Source organism: Eptatretus burgeri, chromosome 17, assembly GCF_056783735.1.
Source record: "Eptatretus burgeri isolate ZD-2024b chromosome 17, Ebu_testis_v1, whole genome shotgun sequence".
Lineage (NCBI taxonomy): Eukaryota > Metazoa > Chordata > Myxini > Myxiniformes > Myxinidae > Eptatretus > Eptatretus burgeri.
This window is the reverse complement of record NC_140977.1, coordinates 9,756,499-9,780,028: the sequence shown is the minus strand read 5'-3', so window position 1 is coordinate 9,780,028 and position 23,530 is coordinate 9,756,499. Positions and strand designations below refer to the sequence as shown.

The following is a 23,530-nucleotide window of genomic DNA, read 5'->3' as shown; positions in this document are numbered from 1 at the left end:
GAATTATATTTCATGAATCATGGTCATGAATCAATCATGAATTATATTTCATGTACCGTCATGAATCTTTTCTTCAAATATATTAGTTATCTTGGTTACAACTATTTTACATGAACAGTAAGACCCCTACATTTGTGGGGGGGATATATTCCTGAATTTCGACATGTTATAAGTGATTTCCAACAAAAAACATGGAATTTGGAATTTATTCAGGGAGCCTGCGATAGCTTGCCTACTTTTCGTGTTGGACATTGTTGGATCTTTAACGTCCATCGAACAATGCCAGCAGACGGGATGTCCATTTCACGGCCATACGAAGCACAGCACACACACATTGATGAATCGCCCTCTCTGTGAAACACTGGGATGTCGGGGTTCGAACCCGGGCTTTCCTAGGCTAGGAAAGGAAAGTGTTGTTTTGGTGATTTTCACACGCTCTTCACCACGTGACATTTCTTAGCTTCATTGTGAATTGTTTGTGAAGATACCGATGAGGGTGTCAGTCGTGTTGCGTGTTTTTTTTTTCTGTCTGAATGTGGAAAACTCACACAGCACTGATGCGGTCTGATTCTCAGCGTCCCAATTGCATTTTTATTCCGACATCGTTTCTTGTTTGTGACTTTTTTAAACTTGAGTTTTGCAAAATCTTTCTACTTTTTTTTTTACAGGTGTGTTGTGCCTCTCATGACAAAAGTACATTTGAAGAAAGGCCCGCTTACTGGTGAGTTTTGTAAATGAATCTTTTCTTCAAATATATTAGTTATCTTGGTTACAACTATTTTACATGAACAGTAAGACCCCTACATTTGTGGGGGGATATATTTAATTCCTGAAAGATGCCGTGAATGTCTGGGCATTGTTTCAGTGGGAAAAAGTGGGATAGGTTCCCGACGGTTCGTGATTCATTCAGGAAATTTTAAAATGTCATGAACACTAATGCACATGATGACGGTTTCATTTAAAAAAACTAATAAGGAAGAGACTCACAAATAAATAAGTAAAAAAAACAACAACAGCAGGTACACAGTTTCCAATTTTTAGCTCACCCGGAATGTCGTTCCGGGGAGTTTATATGATTGCGCGTCGTCAGTCAATCAGTTAGTCCGGAAACACTTGCAACTTCTTCTGCGAAACTGCTGATGGCATCGTGACCAAGCTTCAAAATGGTCAAAATGGGTCCAGTTTGACCCCCCCCCCCCCACGTCCAATCGGTATTTGGTTTTCCCTCTGGAATAAGATACACAGTTTTGGTGAAACTTGATTAAAACCTTCATCACCCGTCATGTACCAAAGTTAGTTCACAGCAATAAAAAAAAAAAATCGAGCTTGAAAGGGGTCTATAGGGGGTTGTCCCCCAAAATAGATATTTGCTTTTTTTTTCTCAATAACTACACACACAATTCTGATGAAACTTAACCACAACCTTCCTCCAAAGTTTATTTCAACTAATACTATCAGACGGAACACCCGTCACGAGGTTCATCGGTGCAGTTTTATTTTTGGTTCGATAAAGATTTGATGCCAGAAACGTCATCAGCTTCTCCTCACTTCTCACGGTGGACAGCATCGCTCGATCAATGTCCTTCTCGGCGATTCCATCCATAATTAATCAAACCAAATTGCCCTGCAGGTAGGCCATTTGGTCACAAGTGTGTTGTCCCTCTGATGAACCTCGTGCTGGGTGTCACATCTGATGACATTATTTTGGAGACATGAAACCTCCCTGGATGTCTTTCATGAGGAGTTGGCAAGGTGTTGCTGACACTTGGAACGAATTACAGATTCTTGCCTTCACCAACTCCAATCATGTCCGGGCCGAGCCAACCGGTTCCTAAAAGGCTCGGGCCAATCTTACATGCTCTGAGCATTATACCTCTCACTCAGGGACATGGAAAATGAACAACTGGCTGGTGAAGAAGAAGAAAAAGAGGAACATAACTAATTGATGAAACTGACATCTAATTTCCACAATCCACACGCACATGTATCTGAACACAACGGTGTGCTGTCCATTGATATTGTTACGGCTGTGGAAATTCGCAGAGCACCATATAGGTCCTTCGTTCAGTTATGCCGATAAGTCTGTGTTCAGATAGATTTCCCCACCGTTGTCTAATGGAATTTATTCGTGTGATCAGGGCTGTGATCTTTGAGATAGTGTTTTTGTTTTACTATCATTATTTTGGACCAACCGCCATTACTACCACCACAAAGCGCCACCAACCACGATCCCCACCACCACCTTCTCGTCATCCGCCCAACCACACCACCCTCACGACCACCACAAACGCCAGCCTCACCTTCTCCACAACAACAACCACAACCAACTTCTCCACAACCGCATTTCAACGACCACACCATTACCTCAACAACCACACCACAACCCTCTCCACATCGGATAACATCTACACCACGGATACTCATCAAGAAAGGAAACAAAGGCAATGTTAGGAAAACCCGTTGCCCCCACGGAGTGCGGGCAGAACCACAGCGCCGAGGAGAGAAGTTCCGATAATGCTGGGATTTCCCCTCCCCATTTTTTCTTGCTTTCCCATGCGCCGGGACGGGGGAGGGTGAATCGGGCCAGGGTTCAAAGTTGATGTGAAGGAAGGGCCTGATTTTGGGCGGATAACGGTCCTGGCGCCACACTCCCTTGGCCACAACAACCCCAAACTTCTGGAAGTTTCCCGCGTGTGCTGGAAGTAGGGAGGGCGATGCACGCGTGGGTATAAAGGACGAGCTGAGGAGAAGGTCTGTCGGTTGTTGGGAGTCTCTCTCGAGGTCTTTTTTTGGAGCTGAGGAGAAGGGCGTCTTTTTGGAGGTCGAGAGGGTCGAGGTCTCTGTCTGGAGGTCTGGAGGTCGTGGCTGCTCTCCGAGTCGTGCCTTACCGTGGGTCGTGGAGATGGGACGGCGCTGGTCGCCCCAGCGAGGTGAAGGTAGCGAGCCCGGTCTCGCGGAGCCTCTGCGGTCTACACAGCTCCGTGGTATGAAGACCCCAAGGGGTCCAGTCTACCCCCTTGTCTTTGAGGGGGTTTTTCCTTGATTTTCTTTGTATGAAAGTTGTGGCACCAAGTCCGTTAAGTAGAACTGTGATAAGTGACTGTACATAATAAATAAACAGTCGTAGTTCCTTTGCATTGTTTTTGTTGGCTGTATAATTGCATGTGTGCATGCTTGTATACGTGCCTGCATGAATACCTGACTGCATACGTGTTTGAATAAATGTGCTTGTTTGAATGTTGACCTGTTCGTCGTGTCATTTTTCCCTCCATTGAACTGCCGTATTGCATTTCGGAATAATAGCGGGCTTTTCAATAGCCGATAATAGAATCGGGTCCAGCGATGCCTCGTGATAATACCCCGCTCGGTTATCCCAAAACGGAGCGAGCTGCTTAAGCGGCTCGTGTCCAAGCAGGCCTCGCTGAGGTGCAATCTCTCGGTAATCTACCCGCGCGAATAATTAGGTAAATCGATTATTTGGCGATCGGACCCTGTAGCGCTGGTAGAGTGCAGACAATGTTGTGGTGTGCTTGGAGCACACCCGTGACTGGTTTTCGGCGTTGTTCCGGAAAGTCACGACTGAATTCCTTGTTCGGTGGGCGAAGCGGCTAAACGCGGTCGTTCGCACGCCGGCAGGCGAGAATTCGTAACAATATTTTTCCGTTATAATATCTGTTTTACCTTGAGTTTGCTTCATCTCTCCAGGTTCTTGGGTAAATATTGGCCCTGACAGTGATGCTGACGACGAGAACTCTGAGGATTACTCGGGCATCAAGGTACTACCGCGGGATATCAAGAAATTACCGGATTTACTACCGTGGGATAAAAATGTATGAGTCCACTTCATGAATATATGTAATTACAATTCATAAATAAAGGGTAATTTGTAACATGATGGCTGTGTCAGAAATCTCACCAGATATAATGGGTAAAAACATCTGGTGGATAAGTTTAGGGGCTTCTTAATTAAAATCATTATCCCCCCCCCCTACCCCCATTCCTCCTCCACCCCTCAATTCTCATCTTTATGTCCATCACTGACCTCGGACTCTTTTCACATACCCACACCTCCCCCCCCCACTCCCAACCCCCTCTCCTCCATCATTCCTTATACTTAAAATTTTTTTTCTTCCTCTAAACAATTCTTGTCATTCGACTGGATTTACTTGTGGTGTGTCGAAGCAATAGCGTACCTACTCCCCATTTTTCATCCTCGGTCTCCGTAACATTGTTGCTTTCTGTCATTTCGCTCCGATGTAGACTTCTGTATAAATTGTTGTAATCCTCGTCTATCACGAGACACCCATATCATATATTTTCATTGTTTTCCCACATTATAACTCCAATGTTGTAACGTGAACTTTTGTTCTCTCCTTCAGAATTTCACGAGGGAAATTTTTTTCAAGGCTATAGATGAGGTAAGTTTGTGTGTATGTGGAGATTACTGTGTTTTGACTGCTGAACCAACAGTTTAATTTACCTTTGAACTGTCCTGATGGAACTTTTGCCTGTGATGCATCCTTGTTTATTTCCCCCGATGCTGTGAGTCTCTCTCCGTGTGTTACAATTTTGTGGTTCGAGCTATCGGGTAAGTTTACCTTTGTCCAGGTTACAGAATGAATTTGTGTAATTTTTCTTTTATTGTCCCTTTTTGTAGTTTGAAACAGATTTGAAACGGTATCGCGATCAACATCAATATCTTCAACCGAGTAAGTGTGGATTTCACTCAATGTAATTGCAGTTGAAACAAAACAAGTTACAAAATGTTTTTTTTTTCTGTGCCATGAATATCTCTCTCATCACTAAACTATTGACTTTCCTTAAACTTGATCAAACCTATAGTTCAAGTTTGCAAGCACCCATTTGGATCCGTCTCTTTATATTCTCTCACAACGTCGGTGCTGCCAAAGCTGCTTCCTGAGCAAGGGTTATACTGGCTGGTTTTCCATTGCCTTCCCATCATTGAAGGCCAAATTTGGGATTTGTTCAGGATGCCGGTCATAGCTCACCTATTGTTAGCGAAGGACACCGTGGGATATTTAACATACACCTACTGAGATGTGATTTGATGGTCCAACGAAGATTTGATGCCAGAAACGTCAGCTTCACCATTTCCTCGTGGTTCCTTGCACGTTTCACCAAATCACATTGGTGCTTCGCAGGTAGCACGTTTGGTCACAAGTATGCAGTCCCTCAGATGAACCTTGTGCTCGGTGTCCTTTGCAATCGCATTATGTTGGAGACGTTAAACATCCCATGATGTCTTTCATGAAAAGGTGGCAAGTTATCACTGAGCTGACCCTCCCCCCTCCCCTCCACAACCCCCCACTCCCCCAAACAAATCACAAACTACTGCTGCTTTACCAACTCCAATCATGTCAGGCCAAACCAACCGGTTCCTGAAATTCTCGAGCCAATCTTACATGTTTTGAGCACAAGACTTCCTACTCGGGGACATGGTATATGAACAACGATCAAGTTAAGAAGTAGAAGAAGAAGATTAATATATTGTTACGAATTCGCGCCCGCCGGCGTGCGAGCGGCCGCGTACCTCTAATGGCGGCCGCGTCACCCACCGGACAGACAATTCAGTCGTGACCCTCTGGAACTACCGCCAGGAACCAGTCACGGGTGGGGGTTTAACCTCACCACAACCCAGTCCGCATTTTACCCACGCGAAATAGGGTGAATCGCCGAATGTCGATATACCTAAGTACCCGCGTGGGTAACCTACCGAGGGGCTGCACCGTGCCACAGGTCAGCCTAGGACACGAACCGCTTAAGCGGTCCGTTCCGTACTACAATGAGAACCGAGCAGTGTTATCGCCGACCTCGACGGATCCGATTCTCCTTAACGGGTGTTTAAAACCCACTACTCTTTATTCCGCGATGCAAGATGGCATTTCAATGGGGTGAAAGGAGGACACGACGAACTGGATACATTTCACACAAGGACATTTATTCAGTAGGCACGTATTACACACACAACACAAGCAAAGCAGTAATGATGCAATTTACAAGACAAGAAATCAATACAACCGACTATAATTATTAGCAATGGACAGGCACAGTCACTTAAGCAGGTTTACTTCATAGACGGCGCCTCAACATTCATTCAAAAACAAAAGGAAAAGACCTCCCTTCAGCGGCCGTCGAGTCCCCCCCCCCCCCTTCCACGATCGTCAGCGTGGTCGCGCCTGGTTCCAGCCTCCCACGCGGCCGGCGAACCCTCTCCAGCACCCCTCGTCCGGACCCGCAGGTCCACCAGTCAGCCGGCACTGCTGCGCCTCCCGTCCGCGTCTCCACCAACAGGCCGCTCGCCGGACCACGAGCGCCGGACCGAGAGAGGGAGACAGAGAGCTCAAGCAACGAGAGCTCATGGACCAAGACGAAGAAGGGAGCTGAAGCAACAAGAGCTCATGAACCAAGACGAAGCGTTCAACCAAGAAGAACCAGAAGAGAGAGAGCTCCATGTGCGGTCCACCCTTTATAGCATGGGGCTCCGCCCTTCGGCCCACCCCGTTTTCGGCTCCGCCTCCCTTCGAGAAGCTTCCCGAAAAGGGGCGTTCCCTCTCTCCGACCGCCTCACGCCGTGCATCCACCAATCGGACACGAGCTGCCCTGCCCCCTTCCCTTCACACCAAGCACGGGGAAAATAGGCGGGAAAACCCGCGCGTCCTCGCAGTTCCTTCCTTGGCGCCTTTGTTTGCCGTTCGGGAAGCGGACGTAGTGGCGAAGATGGCGGTGGTTGTTGTGTGGTTCAAAATAACGATAGAAAAAGAAAAACGGCTATCTCAAAGGGTCGCAGCCCTGTGAAACACGAAGAAAAATCCCTTTCAACAACGGTGGGGACCTATCTGCACATCAACTTAGCGTCATAACTGATCTGAGGACTTTTATGGTGTATTGCAAATTTCCACAGCCGTAACAATATGAAACTGACGTCCAACACACACAGTGGTATTCCGTCCACTGATCTTTTTCTGTCACAATATCTGTTTTATGTTGATTTTTGCCTTGTTTTTGAAGATGCTGTCATGAAGTTCACCTTGGATGAGGAATTTGAGGAACATGCCCAGGTAAGCAAGACATCGGATTACCTCCAGCGGTGTGTCAAAGTATTATGAGGCCACTTAAATCGATGTCAAGCTTTCTCAAATCACAAATTCAAACACAAATTTGTCACAACATGGAAGATAATGTTCCCATCTTCTTTAACTTATTTTACTTTGCTGTAGTTATTATTGATTGACACCATGATGATTATTGAGTTGATGTGATGTAATCATTTAATCACAGCTGTGTTATTTCTCTTGTATTCCATACGCATTGTTGCGAAGCTCTTTTTCTGCCTTTATCAGATCAGGGACTGGGAGGTGATCTCCAAAATTGGAAAAGGCTTTGGAACAGTTTACAAAGCGAAGAACATCCACTCTGAAATGGAGGTACAAGCGTGCGGTATACTTCCTGTCTTCCTTTTTACTGGACCAGTGGGAGCTGGAACAGCTCGTGGAAGAGCTAGATAAATCACAGTGGAGGGAGGCGTGGAGAATAGAAATGAAGAACTTCTCCTGCATCTGAATTTGTCTCCTTTATTTCTGTGTAAATCCACCAAGTTTTGTCAGAAACTCATCCACCAAGTCATCCACCTCACCAACTCATCCACCAAGTTTTGTCAGAATTCGGCCACAACATTTTGAAATATCACGCCATATTTCGTTTTTGGCTCCGTCTCTCTATGGTGAAGAACCACTTGAACAATTAAAAAATTCTCGTGTCTGGATCAGGATTTGGATCTTCACCAAAATTGAATCAATTAGTCCTTGTCAAACACTTGTCCACCAAATTTAGTCCAAATCCGTCCATAACTTTTTGAGATATCCTGCTCACAGACAAACAAATATGAAAGATGCCGTGCACAGCACGATGCTTGCCACATCCCTGAATAAAATTTGACCTTAAAAAATAATCGATGCCAAATTCAGTGACCTGATTTTCAAATCCTCTTCAAATTCCAACTCGATCGGATGAAAATTGAGGATTATTTCAAAAGCTGCCACAAGTTGTATTCAGGGTTCTCAAATTTTAATTAAACCTCCCTGTCGATGTAATCGTTGTATATGACGATACTCCAATATCTCACATTTTAATTGTTTCTCCTCATTGTTGCTAAGATGTTATAATATGAGCTTTTATTTTCTCTTTCAGGTGGTTTTGAAGAAGGGTCTGTATTTGGAGGAGTCAGAAATCGTAAGTTTGTGTGAATGTGGAGATAACTGTGTTTTACCTGTTGAACCAACGGTTTAATTTACCTAGCTGAGTCTTTTGTCCGTGATAGGTCTTTGTCTCGTGGCCCCGATGCTGTGAGTCAGTCCATCTGTATGAGTTACTACTTTGTGGTCACAGCTTTGGGGTACGTTAACCTTTAAACAGGTTATCTTATGAACTTGTACAAGTTTTTATTTTCTGCTTTTTTTCTTCTTTTGTAGCTCTTTCAAGAAGCCGAAATGATGAAGAGACTTGATCATCAAAGCATTGGTAATTGTGGGTTTCACTCGATCCGATCGCAATATGAACAAAGTAACTTACAAGTTGTGTTTCTGTGGATGAATTTATCATGTATCACTCAACTATCGACGATTTTTCTTGAACTCGATCAAAACATCGTTGAAGTTTGCAAGCACTTTGGGATCCATCTCTTCATACTCTGTCACAGAACGTTGGTGCTGCAGAGGCAGCTTCCCAAGCAAATGTCATACTGGGTGGTTTGCCATTGCCTTCCCAGCAGTACATAAGGAAGCAATTTGTAATTTGAACAGGGTGCCGGTGATAGCTCGCTTACTCTTCATGAAGGACACTGTGGGATCCTTAATGAACTCCAACTAATGTCATCAGATGTGATGCCGGTTTATCGTCCATTCGAGGGACAGCGCACACATTGAATCACCCTGCGTGTAAAACACTAACTTGTCACACAGTTGATTACTTGGCATTGGAAGGGTCACACAAAATTTTCATGTTCATCATGTTGTTTAAAAGTGTTTGACTTTTGTTGAGCTTCTTCTGCCAACTGAACTTGTGCTCCACCGTCTTGTTCCCCCACAGTGAAGTTGATTGAGGTACATCAAGATGAGCTCTGTAAGCGAGTGGTCCTCGTCATGGAGTTTGTGCCCGGAGGTGAGGTTTCTGAAGTCATTTTGCTGAAAATCGTCTGTTTGTGTCCATCAAGTTCATTTTCACTTGAGCAGATAAATCATTTAGTAATTGGAAACCATGAATTATGATGTGCTGATTGTTGGGACTTTTGAGGTTGATGCAGTGTCACATAAAATGAGAATCTGGCCGACTGAACAAGATGCGCGACGTTGCTCCCCAACGAGTCGTGACCACTGAGCTGTATAATATATAACTGGAGCGAACCTGGAGCACACGCTTCCGAGGCCAATCAGCTGTAATTTTGGAAGACGCTTCCCTCGCTGGAACGCGAGAGGTTAAGGCATAGCTGAGACTGTGATAAGCGCTGGATTTTATCGGGTTCTGTTGAGATTGATTCACATTTGTTTCTGTATTTCCTCTTTTGGTTGGTTTTCCATTGGAGCCTTTTAATCGAGCGACATGAAGGTGAGTGACAAAACTGAGTCTTATTTTGGTAAGTCAAAGGTGTCAAGTTGAGTTGGTTTCAGTGTGGGATTAATTGATTTTCAGGACCTCGATGAAATACAATGAACGTGGGGCGGTGGGGGAGGGGCGAAAGGTTTAAATAACAATTGTGCTCGCAGACGGCATCAACCCGAGGTGCCGTTGCTCGATCTCACTGTGTAGCACTTTACTGGTGATTCTCACAATATACGTTCACAGGATAAATTAAACACCTCAGCAAAAACATAAACCGAATCAGCAACTTTGATCAGGCAAAAACTTTGGAGTTGAAACTTCATTGCCGAGACTGAAACGATAACAATAATATCGAAAAACACATGACAATCTTATTTGATGTAAAATAAAGTTCCCTTAATTGTGAAAAGTGATGCTCTTGGTCACTTTCAATTCGTGGGAATGCCTGTTATTGCAGCCGAAAGCACAGCAGAGCAGCAAATTTGCTCTGAAACCAGTGAGGCTGACCAGGCTCCAGGGCATTCCAAGATGGCTGGTCGCTGGGGTCACTCACCACCGATTCAATACTATAGCAGGGTTCGCTCCAGTTATATATGCAGCTCAGTGGTCACGAGCCATTGGCCATGGACTACGAGGGAGATGGGATCCGATGCGCATCCTCGTGGTCATATGTTTATCGTTGCAGGTATACGCAGTTTAGAAGTATCAAACTCTGTGATATCAAGAATAGACACATTTTCTACCCTTTGAATTCCATCCAAAGATGATATTTTCAGTACTGTCGTGTCCAGGGGGTCAGCACCGACCTGAACGGATAGCCAAACGATTTCCCTTGGAGGCTTACAGCCGAGAGTCTCTGAGATTATGGCTTGTGTGGGAAGGAAAGGATGGAGCAGACGGAAGCGCACAGCACAGCACAGGAGTTTTACTCTTGAACCCACAACAAATAGACAACACAAGCAACTTAAATCTATATGGGGGGTTTAATGAAAATAGATCAAATATTTACAGTGGTAATAATTCAAAATGGGATAATAATGAAATGGAACGTGAGGGAAAACTCAATCTAATTTTGAGGAGCCTCCACACAGACTTTGATACAAACAGGGGACAGATAAAATAAAGAAAAATCCCTCCTTTATCCCGGCACTTATGTGTGTGCCCAGGGATGAGTTTCGGAAGCTTGAAGGTCACCAAACCGCTTTGGCGCTGCGTTAGAAAATGCACCCAAAATGGCGCACAGCTGCTCTCTGGGTGGGCAAACATACAGGAGGCAACTCGGGCGGTGATACGCAACACCAGGGCTCAGAAGCTGCCGTGCAACTTCTTTAGAAAATCACACATGCCGCCGCTGCTGCCCTGCAAAATTGCAGCGTCTCTTTCCCCAATGGCACAACATGAGGCTTCGAGGCTGGTCTCACACGATCCAGCCAACAGTCAATGGCCAGCGTCTTGCTCCACCACGCGAGCCAATTCGCCTCATCACAAACACAAGAATCGTGCAGTCTTCTTCACCATGTCACGGGGAAGCCAGCCGTAATTTCCTTCTCTTTCAACTGTCATCCTTCCGCTCTCGCTTCTGTCCCGCTCCGACCCTAACTCCCTGCCTTCTTGTCACCCAACACGAGACACTCTGACTGCGATCCTCACTCCCTCCTCTTCTCTGTGATACCACGCCAATTCATCATCCACTCCAGGGGCGTGGTATTTCTGCCTGCTTGGACGTGCAGCTCAGTTGTTAGTGGTGACACGTAACACTGAAGCTCACAGTTTCCCGACTTGTTTTATTACATCGAGATGTTTCCGCATCTACGGACCAAGCAACTCGATAGAATTCTATCTTTCCCATGAAATTCCTCCATCTACCCCACAAACACAACATGACTTTTCCTGCATTCAGCGACGGAATTCAGTACACACGGGATGGCTTTCGATTCCGGCTAAATTCAGTATTTTCTCCAATTTGCGCAACTGCTCTCCAGAAACTATTCAATCACACTCCCTCCAAGAGCTCAAGCAGGTGGTGCACAACCATCTTGGGTCATCCTCCATCCTTTCCTCTGATTTTTTTTTCAATCTCCATTAACCCTCTTTTCACTCTACCTACTCACTTCGAGTTTCCTATACCTGTGCTTCCTCTCTCTCCCTCTCTCTCTCTCTCTCCCTCTCTCTCTCTCTCTCCCCTTTCCCCTCTTCCTGTTCATTTGCTCCCTTCTTATGTCCAACTGTGGCCCTTTGTCACCATGCTTTTCCATGACCTTCGATTTAGCAAGCAATATTTATCTTTGTTGTTTCGAGCCTGGTGTTGGCGCAGTGGTTAGGGCAGCGGCTTGGGATCCAAAAGGTCCTGAGTTCAAGCCCCGTTGGACCACTGAATTAATACACCAGGGGGTTGACTCAGCCTGTCATCCTTCCAAGGTAGGCGAAATGAGTACCAGTGTACTGGGCCGGTGTATACCCCGGTTAAAATTGGTGTACCATATCCCTGTGTCATAAGAGGCGACCAGGGTTGCGTCAGGCAGGGCATCCGGCGTAAAACATGTGCCAAATCACTATGCGGATCATACGGATGATTCGCTGTGGCGACCCCTAACAGGAGCAGCCGAAAGAAGAAGAAGAAGAAGATTTATCTTTGTTGTTTCCTTTATCGTTTCCTCCACTCGCTCTTCCACTTTATCATTCCTCTACTCATGTTTTCTTAGAAACTAATAATCTCATTGCTTTGCCTTTGTTTGTTTCTGTTCGATGTGTGCAGATACACTCACTCACCGACTTGATTTGCAGAAGAAATTTTCTCCAAATGAAGCATCAGTTATGATGAAGCAGGTGAGCTGAAAGTGCTTTCAACCTCAGCTGTGATGATGATGTGTTTTGAAATATGACAGAAATCATTGAATTTCAAAATTGTAAAATCTTCACAATCACAATCTGTCTCCATGTTTTAATATTTTATCTCCTCCTTCCAGATTGCTTCTGCTTTTGCGTACATGCACAGCAAGAACGTTTTTCATCGGAATATCAAGGTAACCAACCAGGCAAATGTAGACCCTGACACATTCTGTGTAACACTGCAATGGAGACCATTTTTTTTGTGCAGAACAGCAAGGAAGAGTGGGGTTGGGAAGTTGAGGGGACAGGAAACAACAAAATTGTATTATGGTTATGAATGAAGGGGGTGTGGTGGCTGTCACTTATCCACCCTTTTTATTGTTGTTACACTTAATGAGACCTCCAAGGAGCCTGGTGTTGGCTCAGTCGTTAGGGTGGCAGCTTGGGATCCTAGGGTCTTGATCTTAAATTACAGACAGGGAGCATGTGCCGGAGCAGCGCGTCGCTGCATCCACTTTCTGCCGGTACTCCAGGGCCTCCGTCTGGCCATCCTCCAGGCAGATGCCTGGCCCATCCACATCTCCTTGAGATGCTGATCAACCTGCTGCAACCACGAGGCACGTGGTCGGCCCATTGGCCTCCTCCACTCACGAGGCTCCCTCGCTGGGAGAATCTGGTGAGCAGGATCAGCGTCAGGAAAACGAGGCACATGTCCATACAGCCGCAGTTGATGCTCACGGACTATGCAGGAAACAAATCTCATTTGAGTCTCTCTCAGCAACTGCTCGTTGAACACAAAGTCCGACCAGCGATAGCCAAGTATTCTCCGAAGAGACCCGGTACCAAAGGAATTGAGTCTCCATCTCAGATCCTTTGGCAGAGTCCAAGTCTCACATCCTTAGAGCAAGACTGGAAGCACCTAGGACCTGAAGACTTTCATCCTCCTGCACAGATACCGATAGTGCCACACCCCATGATCCAGTGAATCCATGACTCCCCAGGCCCGACCCAGACGTCTATTGACCACTGGTTCACAGCGAGCGTGGGCATGAATATCACTGCCAAGGTGAATGAATCTTCTCTGTGGCCTCAACATTCTCACCACAAACAGGTACAGACAGGATAGCAGCATCCAAGATGTCATTGAAAGCCTGGATCTTAGTTTCGACCCAGGAAAACCATAACTCCAGTGGCTCCGATTCCTCATTCAGCACCTCGAGGGCCCCCAAAAGGATATCCAAAATCTCCGCAAACATGACTGCATCATCGATGAAATAAAGGTCAGACATCTTGACATTCCCAAATGATGCACCGCAGCTTGATCTCTCCGACAATCTCCCCAGAATCCAGTCCATACAAGTGATGAAAATTGTGGGTAACGAACTCCAGTAACAACTGGAAATAAGTCGGAGATGGTACCACCACGTCTCACAGCACTCTCAGTACCAGAGTACAGTTCAGACATCAGATCGATCAGTTTCAATGGGACACCACGAACACCGAGAATCCTCCAGGGCATCCCGATTCACAGAATTGAACACTTTGCAGAGATCAACATAGGCTGCAAGCAGCCCCTGCCGAAACTCTCGTCTGCGTTCGGTGAGGACACGAAGTGCAAGGATACGGTCAATCGTTGACCTCTTTGGTGTAAAGCCTGACTGCTCTGGCCGCTGGTGCTCAAGCAGATGGTGGCGAACCCTATCAAGAATTATCCGAGCAAAGTCCTTGCCCGGCACTGAGAGCAGTGTCACTCCTCGGTAGTTGATGCAGTCCTGGAGATCACCCTTCCCTTTCCAGAGAGGGATAACAAGACCCCTCTTCCAGTCATTTGGGATCATGCCTGTCTTCCAGGCAGCACACAAAACTGCATGTAAGGACATGAGTACAGCATTTCCACCAGCCTTGAGAAGTTCAGCATCGATGCCACAGCTCCCAGGCGCTTTACCCATTTCAGCCGTTTCGTCGTAGCCTGTGCTTCTACAAATGAAGGAGGACCACAGTTGATTGCAGGGTCAGCAATCGGGATAGTAACACCCCTAGCATCCAACTCAACAACTGGTGGGTCAGCCTGGTTGAGCCGCTCAAAGTAACCGGCCCAGCGGGCCTTCCCTTCGGACTGCTCTGTCAAGAAACCACCACCCTCCGTTGAAACTGCAGTACACCGAGGGATGGGCTTGGAGAAACACAATGCGCAAATTGCCCTGTAGGCATGACGAGAATTACTTGACCACAGGTGATGCTCTACCCCCTTCCCAGATTCCTCGCACATAGGCCTCCTTGTCCTCAGCACACGTGTCCTCCCTCAGCACATGTGCAGTTTTACATCTCAACTCCCTGAATAGCTGAGCTCTGCCATTAAGCCTGGCCCTATGACTGATCATTGGTAACCAGTGTCCCTTGAGTGACAAAATTCTTCACCCTACGGTGAGTTCCAAGACTTCCACTGGCAACATCAAGGATGGTGGTCTTGAAGGCACTCCACAATTTTTCAGGATTTCCCAGAGCACCCGCACCGCCCCTCCCCCAAAGCCCCACTCACCCTGTTATCAAAAACTCCTCAGGTACCCTCTCATCCTTGACCTTGCCAACATCCAGCGTAGGCTGAGATGGTACCATTCTCCCAGATTTAAGCTGCAACTTCAGAGTTGGTACAAGCCTGTGGTTGCGATTGAGGAACTGGGCACTACGGTAGACCCTGCAGTTCTTGATCATCCTCCAGCGTCCAACGAGCACGTGGTCAATCTCCTTTGCCACACCACCAGTATTGGAATACCTAGTCCAGCGATGAACCTGTGGGTGCTGAAACCATGAACCAGCCACCCTCAGTCCACGATTTCTTGCAAAGCCAAGGAACTTTGTGCTCTTCTGATTCACCTTTCCAGACCCATGGGGACCAACACCTGTCTCGTATCCATCCTTATCAGTTCCAGTCGATGCATTTAAATCCCCCAAGACGAGAAGTGTATCTTTCATGGGGCACTGATGAACCACAGACTCGAGTGCAGCATATAATGCATCCCTCACGGTGAGATCACTCACCCCAGTCGGAGAATATGCAGAGACCAGGGAAACGACACCCAAGGAGTGACCAATCCTTTATCTCATCATACGCTCCTTGACTAGTGTTACCTCAATTATCATTGGAGTCAGCTTTTTGGACACAGCGACAGCATCTCCTTGGGCATTGTTGCCATCAGAGCGACCAGACTAATAGTAGATGCATCCACCCGCCATGATCTCGCCACTATCCGGTCTCCGAACCTCAGAGTGTGCTGCAATACCGATGTCTTAGAAGGGCAGCAGCACAGGAGGTTCTCCAACGAAGTGGGTTATCGGTTTTCTGTGCATTTTTTTGCATGTTTTGCAGAATGAAGTGTTTTACGGTGGCCGGAATGCAAATCCTGCCACCAACCTCGAAAAAAAATCAAAAACAAAAGTAACCCAACTGCAGGAGGATGTCCACAGGCACAGATGAGCACCAGATACGGATGGCCGTTGGCTCACAAGGAGCTCCTCTGCCCTCCGCCATACTGATCACTTGACCAGAAGTGTGTCAAAATGGTGGTCGTACAAATTCTTTCCAAAATCTTCTCTCGACCAACTCGTCAGGATGTGACCAAATTTGGCTTGAAACCTGGGCCAGGGTAGGGATGTTCCTTAAATTGTGGAAGTCATGCCGATCACATGACCGGAAACGTGTCAAACTGGCGTACTTCGTAAATGTTTGGGAAAATTGCATAAATTCCTTCAAAAACCTTCCTCTCCAGATCCACCAGTCAGAATGCGACCAAATTTGGGTTGCAACATTAGGCCAGGGCCCAGATAAGCTTCGGGTCCAGTGATCCTATTCTTACCTCCGCCACTGAAGGTGAAGGATGTTATGTTTTCACCCCTCTCTGTCTGTCTGTCTGTTTCGAGCAGAATATCTCAAAGTTGTGGATTCGATCCGGATGAAATTTGGTGGGTAGGTTGGGTGTGTGAGGATGACAAACCGATTAGATTTTGGTGAAGATCCGGATCCGAGTCCCGAATAAAAAAAATTATTTCTTTTTAAAGTGATTCTTCACCATTGAGAGATTATGCCAAAAACGATATGTAGCATGATATTTCAAAAATGCATTGGGCCGGATATGTTCTCGTGGATCAGGCATTACGTGGTGGAGGTATGCGGTCTACCGAGTGCACTTCCAGTTATATCTGTATTCGCGACGGCATTGTGAACATCTTGAACATTTTATCCTTGAAGGTACCCATTTTTCTGGTACTGATTGCCCTCCTGTTAGTGTATCGCAATTTATGGTACCTCTCTCTCCTCGTACTCTCAAAATTTGCCTTCCTCACATCTGGAAGCCTCATTCTTCAATCTCAAACTCGTCTTCACATAATCCACTTGCACGTGCTATGCAATGACCACCTGTCCATGAATGCTGTTCTTCCTCAATCTTTTCCACCATATTTGAGTTGTTACTCATTAGTAATGACATAATTACAAATTTGAGCAATTTGTTATTATGTTATTACTATCTATCTATCTATATATTACTAAAACTCTCATCTTGTATGTATGTATGTATGTATGTATGTATATTCCTGAAATACAGCCAAAACGGAACACGATAGTGCAAAAATTTTAGGGCTACCTTCCTCACAATTCTCCTGCGGTGTGCAGTATCAAGTTTCAATCAAATTGGGCAACGAAACAAATTATCAAATAATCAATTCCCGATTCAGTCAAGTCCTCTTCGGTAGTATGTGATCAATGCAAACAACCTCAGCGGTATAGTTAGCTGGAGCTATCTCTTTTTTTTTTGTTGAAATGATTTTTTTCATCAAGTGCTGTCACAAGCTGTTATTATTATTATTATTATTATTATTATTACAAATGAGAGATCTAACACTCCTCGTGTGGTTATGTACAAACTGGATGAATAACCAATCCTTGACTGCATTGAGAAATTCTTCATCTTCCCTTTCCTTGTTCCTGAACCCAATCAATTCCTGGCAAATTAAAATCGCCCACAATCGATACTCTTCCCTTCCCACGTGCCTTTTGGAACTCTTTAATCACCTTTCTTCCTTTGCACCAGGAGCCTCGTATACATTCCTAACTATTCTTCCATCCCAAATATCCATCCACACAGAAACCACTCCATTAATTCCCTCCTTCATCTCTCGTGATATAATACACCAACACGGTGTTGTTGTTTACCTGGATTGGTACATCTCCAGATATTTTCTCTTTCCCATCACACCTCTACATCTTGTCGCCTCCTTGTCCTTTCCTCCAGCTAAACAAAGTCTCACTTACTGCGACTCTATCATTCGTTCTCTTCGTAATCAACTCTCACTTCAAGTTCGTCCTATTATTGTATAAAATCTTGACATCAGTAGAGGATGTTTTTTTTTTTTTTTTTAACTTTTCTGTTCCTGGAATTGTTTTTTTTTTTTTTCTTTTCCTGTCTGCCCTTCTCATTCAAATTTGAATCTTTCTTTTTAACATATTCAATGTTTTTTAAAAAAAAAACATTTTGATTTCTGTTTATTCCCCAGCTTGACAGCATAATTTGCAACGACCTGTGGCACGTGAAGGTTGTCGGCTTTGGCCTTGCTTGCGTTTTCACGCAAGGTGAAAAATTTGATGACTGCCATGGATCACATGACTACATAGCACCGGAGATCTTCTTCGAGAGTAGCCACGAAGGTCCCCCGGTTGATGTGTGGGCACTTGGCATCCTGTTCACAAAATTACTTGTTGGACCGGAATTTTCTGCATTTAACATCATGAGAGTGAGTGTTGTTTATAATGATGTCATGATCATTATCACAAAGACGTGTCATCATCATTTTGTGCAGAGTTGCTTTTTCGAACATGACCGCTCTCTGTAATTGTTATTTTGAAAACAGAATCTGCACATGGGGATTGACGGCGCTAGCTGAGAGTGTCAGGGTGCGCAAAGAGGTTCCGCTAGATATTCCGGTTTGGACGCGTGATCTATTTTCTACAACATGTTTCATCAATCACTTGTATTCTCTTTTGTAAACCATGTTTGTTACGTTTCGTTTTGACTGCTAAAAATTTGAATTGTCACAAATTTATCGAATAAACCCATCGACTTGATCTCCAGTGGTTGAGTTGAGAGGATTTGTTTTTTTTGGGCTCACGACGAAAACTTCTGTATTATTGCACACCATCATTTATTTGATGAATCAAAATATATTTTGTTCGTTTAGAGTCAAGTCTTGGTTATTGCATCAGGGAGTGCTTGTTTGGAATGTGCTTGTCATGTAAATGTAAGTATCCGATTGTGATGACGGGTCCAGATTTTGTCACAAATACATCCGTTTTGCGTCTTCACAGACATCAGATGACTTCACGATCTTCAATGCAGTGCTGTACAATCCGCCGCGATGTGCAAGTCAACTATTGATTTCTCTTCTGGCAAGGATGCTTCATGCGGATCCCATGAAAAGGCCCACTATGGAGGTGTGGGGGCTTTGATTCCGTTTTCCAACTGAAGTATTTTATTTGCATGAACATGTTTGTTCACACGTGCTGGGGGTTGCTCACCTGTTATTGTGAGGCCAAAAATGTTATTACTCACTGGTGGAGGTGTTTCCTGATCGTGGTTATATTTGATTCCAACACATTGTTTTGCAGGAGATTTCAAACCCCAAGTGGTACAGATGATGTCCCTCTTTGTAATTTTGACGGTGAGGAGCCTTCTTTTTTTTTTTTTCTACTCTTTTTAATATCCTCCATTTGTGCAGTTTCTCCGTAAGATGGAGCTTCATGGAAGAGCAAGGTGATAAGAGAGCGTTTACTGATAATGGGACGGACAGCAGGGCAAGTGTTGGACAAAATAAACATGAACTTCCGGTTCTGGGTTTGAGCGAGTTAGACTTTGATCGTGCGGTGTTTCTTTTCAGTTTCTCAAAGCTCTGTTTTCAGACCGGATCTGTCGTGTCTCTCTATCTTTTAGTTCACGTGTTGTGTTTCCGCATAATATTTCCGCGTTTCACCGTATCTTACCATATCTTCTTTTGGCGTTTTGTCCCTGCGAATGTCTAGCCGACTCACCAAGGATGAAGTCATGGTTTTGGATGTTTGATGATCTGAGATGGTGGTGAACAGCAGTCTTGAAGACCTGGAAGAAAACGGCAAAAATTCAAAGCAAAACTACAAACCGAGTTGACATCAAATATTGAAAAAGTTCCTTCTGGAAATTATTCCAGTCTCCAGTGAAGGAACTCTGCCCCGAACAACAGATCATGATGACTGGAGTACAATCGTACGTATGTCTGGGCACCTAATCTGACCACAAACCCGAACCAAGTTCTGTCTGAAAACTGCCCCATACCTGTACCCTTCTCAACGGAAAACTCCTCCCAGCGTGACGTTCTTTCTTCAGGGTGGAAAATCTTTTCACAGCTTTCCTTACTTTCCAGGTGATTGTGATGATCGACTACCGTACTACCGACTTTGAACTCTGATATAATCAAAACTTTTTACCTTCCTTTGTGGATACTGTCTTGTCTGTTATTTTTCAGATATTGTCGTTCTTTGAGGGGATGCCTTGATGCAGGCCGGTGTGGTGATGAGAGAACTATCTCCTCAATGTGGCCTCTCCTTTCCCCTATTAAATGTCTCACAATCTTCCCTTTCTTTCCAGGTGACTTCATTGAATGACACCACGACTGCAGAGCCAGAACTCCAATCATCATCCCAACTTCTTTCAGCTTTCGGCTTCTCTTTTTCTGCTCTTTTCTTGATATTTCTTTGAGGGCCGCCAGGATGCAGGCTGGTGGTCTTCAGAGAACTATCTCCTCAATGTGATTTCCTCCCCCCCCCACCAACTTCACCCTCCCAAGTGTAAGCTTAATGTTCACTGTTGATCTTCATCCCATTTTTCTCTTACAGGTAGAAATTAGTTTGGTAAATATTTTGGGTTCAGTGTTTCAGATTTTTTTCCACCCTCTCATACCTGAGATTTCTCAGTCATCATGCTGTTGTTCAGTTGGCTGTCCTCCCGTTCTGGTTCAGGAGGTCACAGCTCAAGCTGATGAAGCCATTGTCGCTGCTGTGTGAAGTGGGGCCATCGCCGTGAAATATAAAACACACAGGAAAGAGTGCTTTGTGCTGAGGCGCGGCGGTGATGGTCATTGATTAACCCTCGACCAGGCAAAGATCCCCGGTGGGTTAAAAAGCACGGTCAGTCTGCACGGCAGTTGTGTACTTCACCCGAGCATGAGGTGGATCATCTGATGGGGTTGGTTGCCCGAGTGGAGACCCCACTGGTAGGAATCTAATCGGAGTGACATTCATTTTGAGGCCACTCCAGTTAGACCCTGACCTGAAGGGTGACGATCCCCATCTTCATTTTGATCATTATATCTGTTCCTCCACATTTATAAGGTTTAATTTAGGGCAGTGTACTTTATTCTACCAAAATTCATCCACAAGAATGGATTTTGAAGAGTGACGTCATAATTTTGTTGCGCAGTGTAGCAATCGAGCGGCCATTCCATGTAAATTGTGCTGCATTACGTTTATAGTATGCATTGTGTGTTGTTGGCATAAATGTTTCCTAATTCAGGAGAATGGACTTTTTAAATGAGATACTGGTGTTGGCTTAGTGGTTCGGGTGGCGGCTTGAGATCCTAAGGTCCTGAGTTCAAGCCCCATTGGCTGCTGAATTAACACCAGGGGGTTGACTCGGCCTGTCATCCTTCCGAGGTTGGCGAATTGAGTACCAGTGTATTGGTCCCGGTGTATGTCTCAGTTAGAATAGGTGCACCATATCCCTGTGTGTCGTGAGAGGTGACCAGGGTCGGCATCAGGAAGGGCATCCGGCCATAAAACATTGCCGTAAGAAAAGCTAACCCCTGCTCAGTCGGGGAAAAATGGCTGTAAAAACGGCTGTTTTTTTATGCGATGCACTTTGTCTGCGACAGAGCTGCACATTGCAAGGCTGATCAGGGAGAAGCAATTTCAACCATCACATTGATTGTTGATACCTTGATGATGACTTTGTGGTTGAAGTCCTTTTGCTGTTGCCCAAATTGGCTGAGTTGAAAATGTTGCTGGACTAACGATATGGAGCTCTTCTGTTTCAGTTTTGTAAGCCATTAACGAAAGTAATGAACCATTCCTCAGATCATCTTTCATATTACCAGGGTAGTATTAATGAGGAGAGCACTGACCAGGGGAGTATTGACCGGAAGGATACTGACTCTGAGAATGCAGTGTAATGTGTCGTCACCATTGTATATTTGAACTTTCTCTGTTTGATTGTTTTGTTTAATGCCGCGATGAGCATGGGGCTGCCGGGTCAGTTTCATTTGGATGTGGAGTACAGTCCTGGATGGGTCGCCACTCCAAGGCAGGATACTCAAATGGCTTATTACCCCAGTAAGCTGGTACTCATTTTGCTGACTTCAGGAGGATGACAGGCTGAGTCAACCCACCTGGTCCGTCCATCCATCGGGACCATACTCTGTGAAGAGCATTGGTGCTGCTTAATCAATCTCCTTGGCTATTGGGCACAATCCTGGACGGGTCGCCACTCCGACACAGCATACCAGCAAGCTGGCACTCATTTTGCCGATCTCGGAAGGATGACAGGCAGAGTCAACCCCACCTGATATTAATTCAGCAGCAGAGTGGGATTTGAACTCAAGATCCTAAGATCCCAAGCCCGCCACCCGAACCATTAAGCCAACAACCCCCCTGGTATTGTTTCAATAAATGATTTAAAAGATTTTTGAAATCTTTTTTTTAATTTTTTTTAAAAGAAATGGTTTATGCAACGAGTGACATTGCAATAAACCACAAGAATAAGAATGAAATCTTGTTTGTTTTCTGTTATTCCAGATTCCATTGAATATGTCAGAAATGTATGTATCCCTCCAGTCAAAATATACTCACTCAGCATGATATACCACAGAACCATTCCAAGTTCTTCGTTCTGTAACGTTAATCACCAGCTTTTGTCATACTCTTGGACTCTCAGGATATTTTACAAGCAATTTACCATATCTACAGGCCACAGATTGAATCCTGTCAACAGTCTGGTCACTTTCCTCCCAAAATTAATTCTATGAACAGTGTGATACATGAAAATATCAGATACTCATCAAATTGGAGGGTGTCCTCATCAAGTTGTTTTTACATCTCCTTCAACTCCTCTTCATCTCCTTCATGGGGACCAGCTCAGGCTGGTGGAGTCGTGGACCTCGCGAGAGGCCAGGGAATTGATGGTGGGTCGTGCCCTCATGGACGCCGGTAAACCTATGCTACCAGTGAGGTTGCTCAACCAATCCGACGAGCCATGGACCATCAGGACCATGGATAGTGATAAAATGTGGGGTGGAGGAAGTCACTGGAGGCGGCAGATCCACGGGCTTGCCAGCACAGCCATGCAAAGGGCAAAATTATGGGGGAAATTATTGGTCCGAGGGAGTGATGGACATGATGACATGCTCTGAAGAGGGCCTAATATCGGAGCAGGTTGAGGACATTGCATCATTTGGTGGGTCAGAACTTGGATGTTTTCTCTCTCTCTCTCTCTCTCTCTCTCTCTCTCTCTCTCTCTCTCTCTCTCTCTCTCTCTATCTCTCTCTCTCTCTCTCTCTCTCTCTCTCTCTCTCTCTCTCTCTCTCTCTCTCTCTCTCTCTCTCTCTCTCTCTCTCTCTCTCTCTCTCTCTCTCTCTCTCTCTCTCTCTCTCTCTCTCTCTCTCTCTCTCTCTCTCTCTCTCTCTCTCTCTCTCTCTCTCTCTCTCTCTCTCTCTCTCTCTCTCTCTCTCTCTCTCTCTCTATCTCTCTCTCTCTCTCTCTCTCTCTCTCTCTCCGCACGAGCCTCGTCAGGCGTCAAACTCATACCGGCGAGTCTCAGCGTGTGCACCAACTAGCACGGTGACTCCCTCTTTCTGAGAGGCAGGAGGCTGAGGAACTTGTGGAAAAAAACAGAACAAATTAAAAAGGCCGGAATTATCGAGCCCACGGTTCGTCCTTGGGTGTTTCCCATTGTGCTGGTGAAAAAGGAGGATAGAACTATTTGCTTCTTTGTGGATTATTTTGAGCTCAATC

The 23,530-nt window shown here is 45.3% G+C and overlaps 1 protein-coding gene across 4 annotated transcripts in view; it reads left to right on the top strand.

Annotated features, from left to right (window-relative positions):
- The window catches only part of LOC147009268 (aurora/IPL1-related protein kinase 2-like), a 32,214-nt gene extending 9,924 nt beyond the window's left edge, over positions 1 to 22,290 (top strand). For 3 of the 4 annotated variants that reach the window (XM_085861965.1, XM_085861964.1, XM_085861963.1), the window contains 14 exons: positions 669 to 721; positions 3,706 to 3,776; positions 4,380 to 4,418; positions 4,658 to 4,709; positions 7,030 to 7,079; positions 7,362 to 7,445; positions 8,209 to 8,250; positions 8,490 to 8,538; positions 9,106 to 9,177; positions 12,371 to 12,441; positions 12,582 to 12,638; positions 17,995 to 18,231; positions 18,803 to 18,928; positions 19,103 to 22,290. In XM_085861965.1, the coding sequence (XP_085718091.1) occupies positions 669 to 721; positions 3,706 to 3,776; positions 4,380 to 4,418; positions 4,658 to 4,709; positions 7,030 to 7,079; positions 7,362 to 7,445; positions 8,209 to 8,250; positions 8,490 to 8,538; positions 9,106 to 9,177; positions 12,371 to 12,441; positions 12,582 to 12,638; positions 17,995 to 18,231; positions 18,803 to 18,928; positions 19,103 to 19,132 (1,033 nt within the window). In that variant the 3' untranslated portion in view covers positions 19,133 to 22,290. The remainder of the gene's footprint in view (positions 1 to 668; positions 722 to 3,705; positions 3,777 to 4,379; positions 4,419 to 4,657; positions 4,710 to 7,029; positions 7,080 to 7,361; positions 7,446 to 8,208; positions 8,251 to 8,489; positions 8,539 to 9,105; positions 9,178 to 12,370; positions 12,442 to 12,581; positions 12,639 to 17,994; positions 18,232 to 18,802; positions 18,929 to 19,102) is intronic. The other variant, XR_015052840.1, reaches the window with a different exon arrangement.
- Positions 22,291 to 23,530: the final 1,240 nt, after the last annotated feature.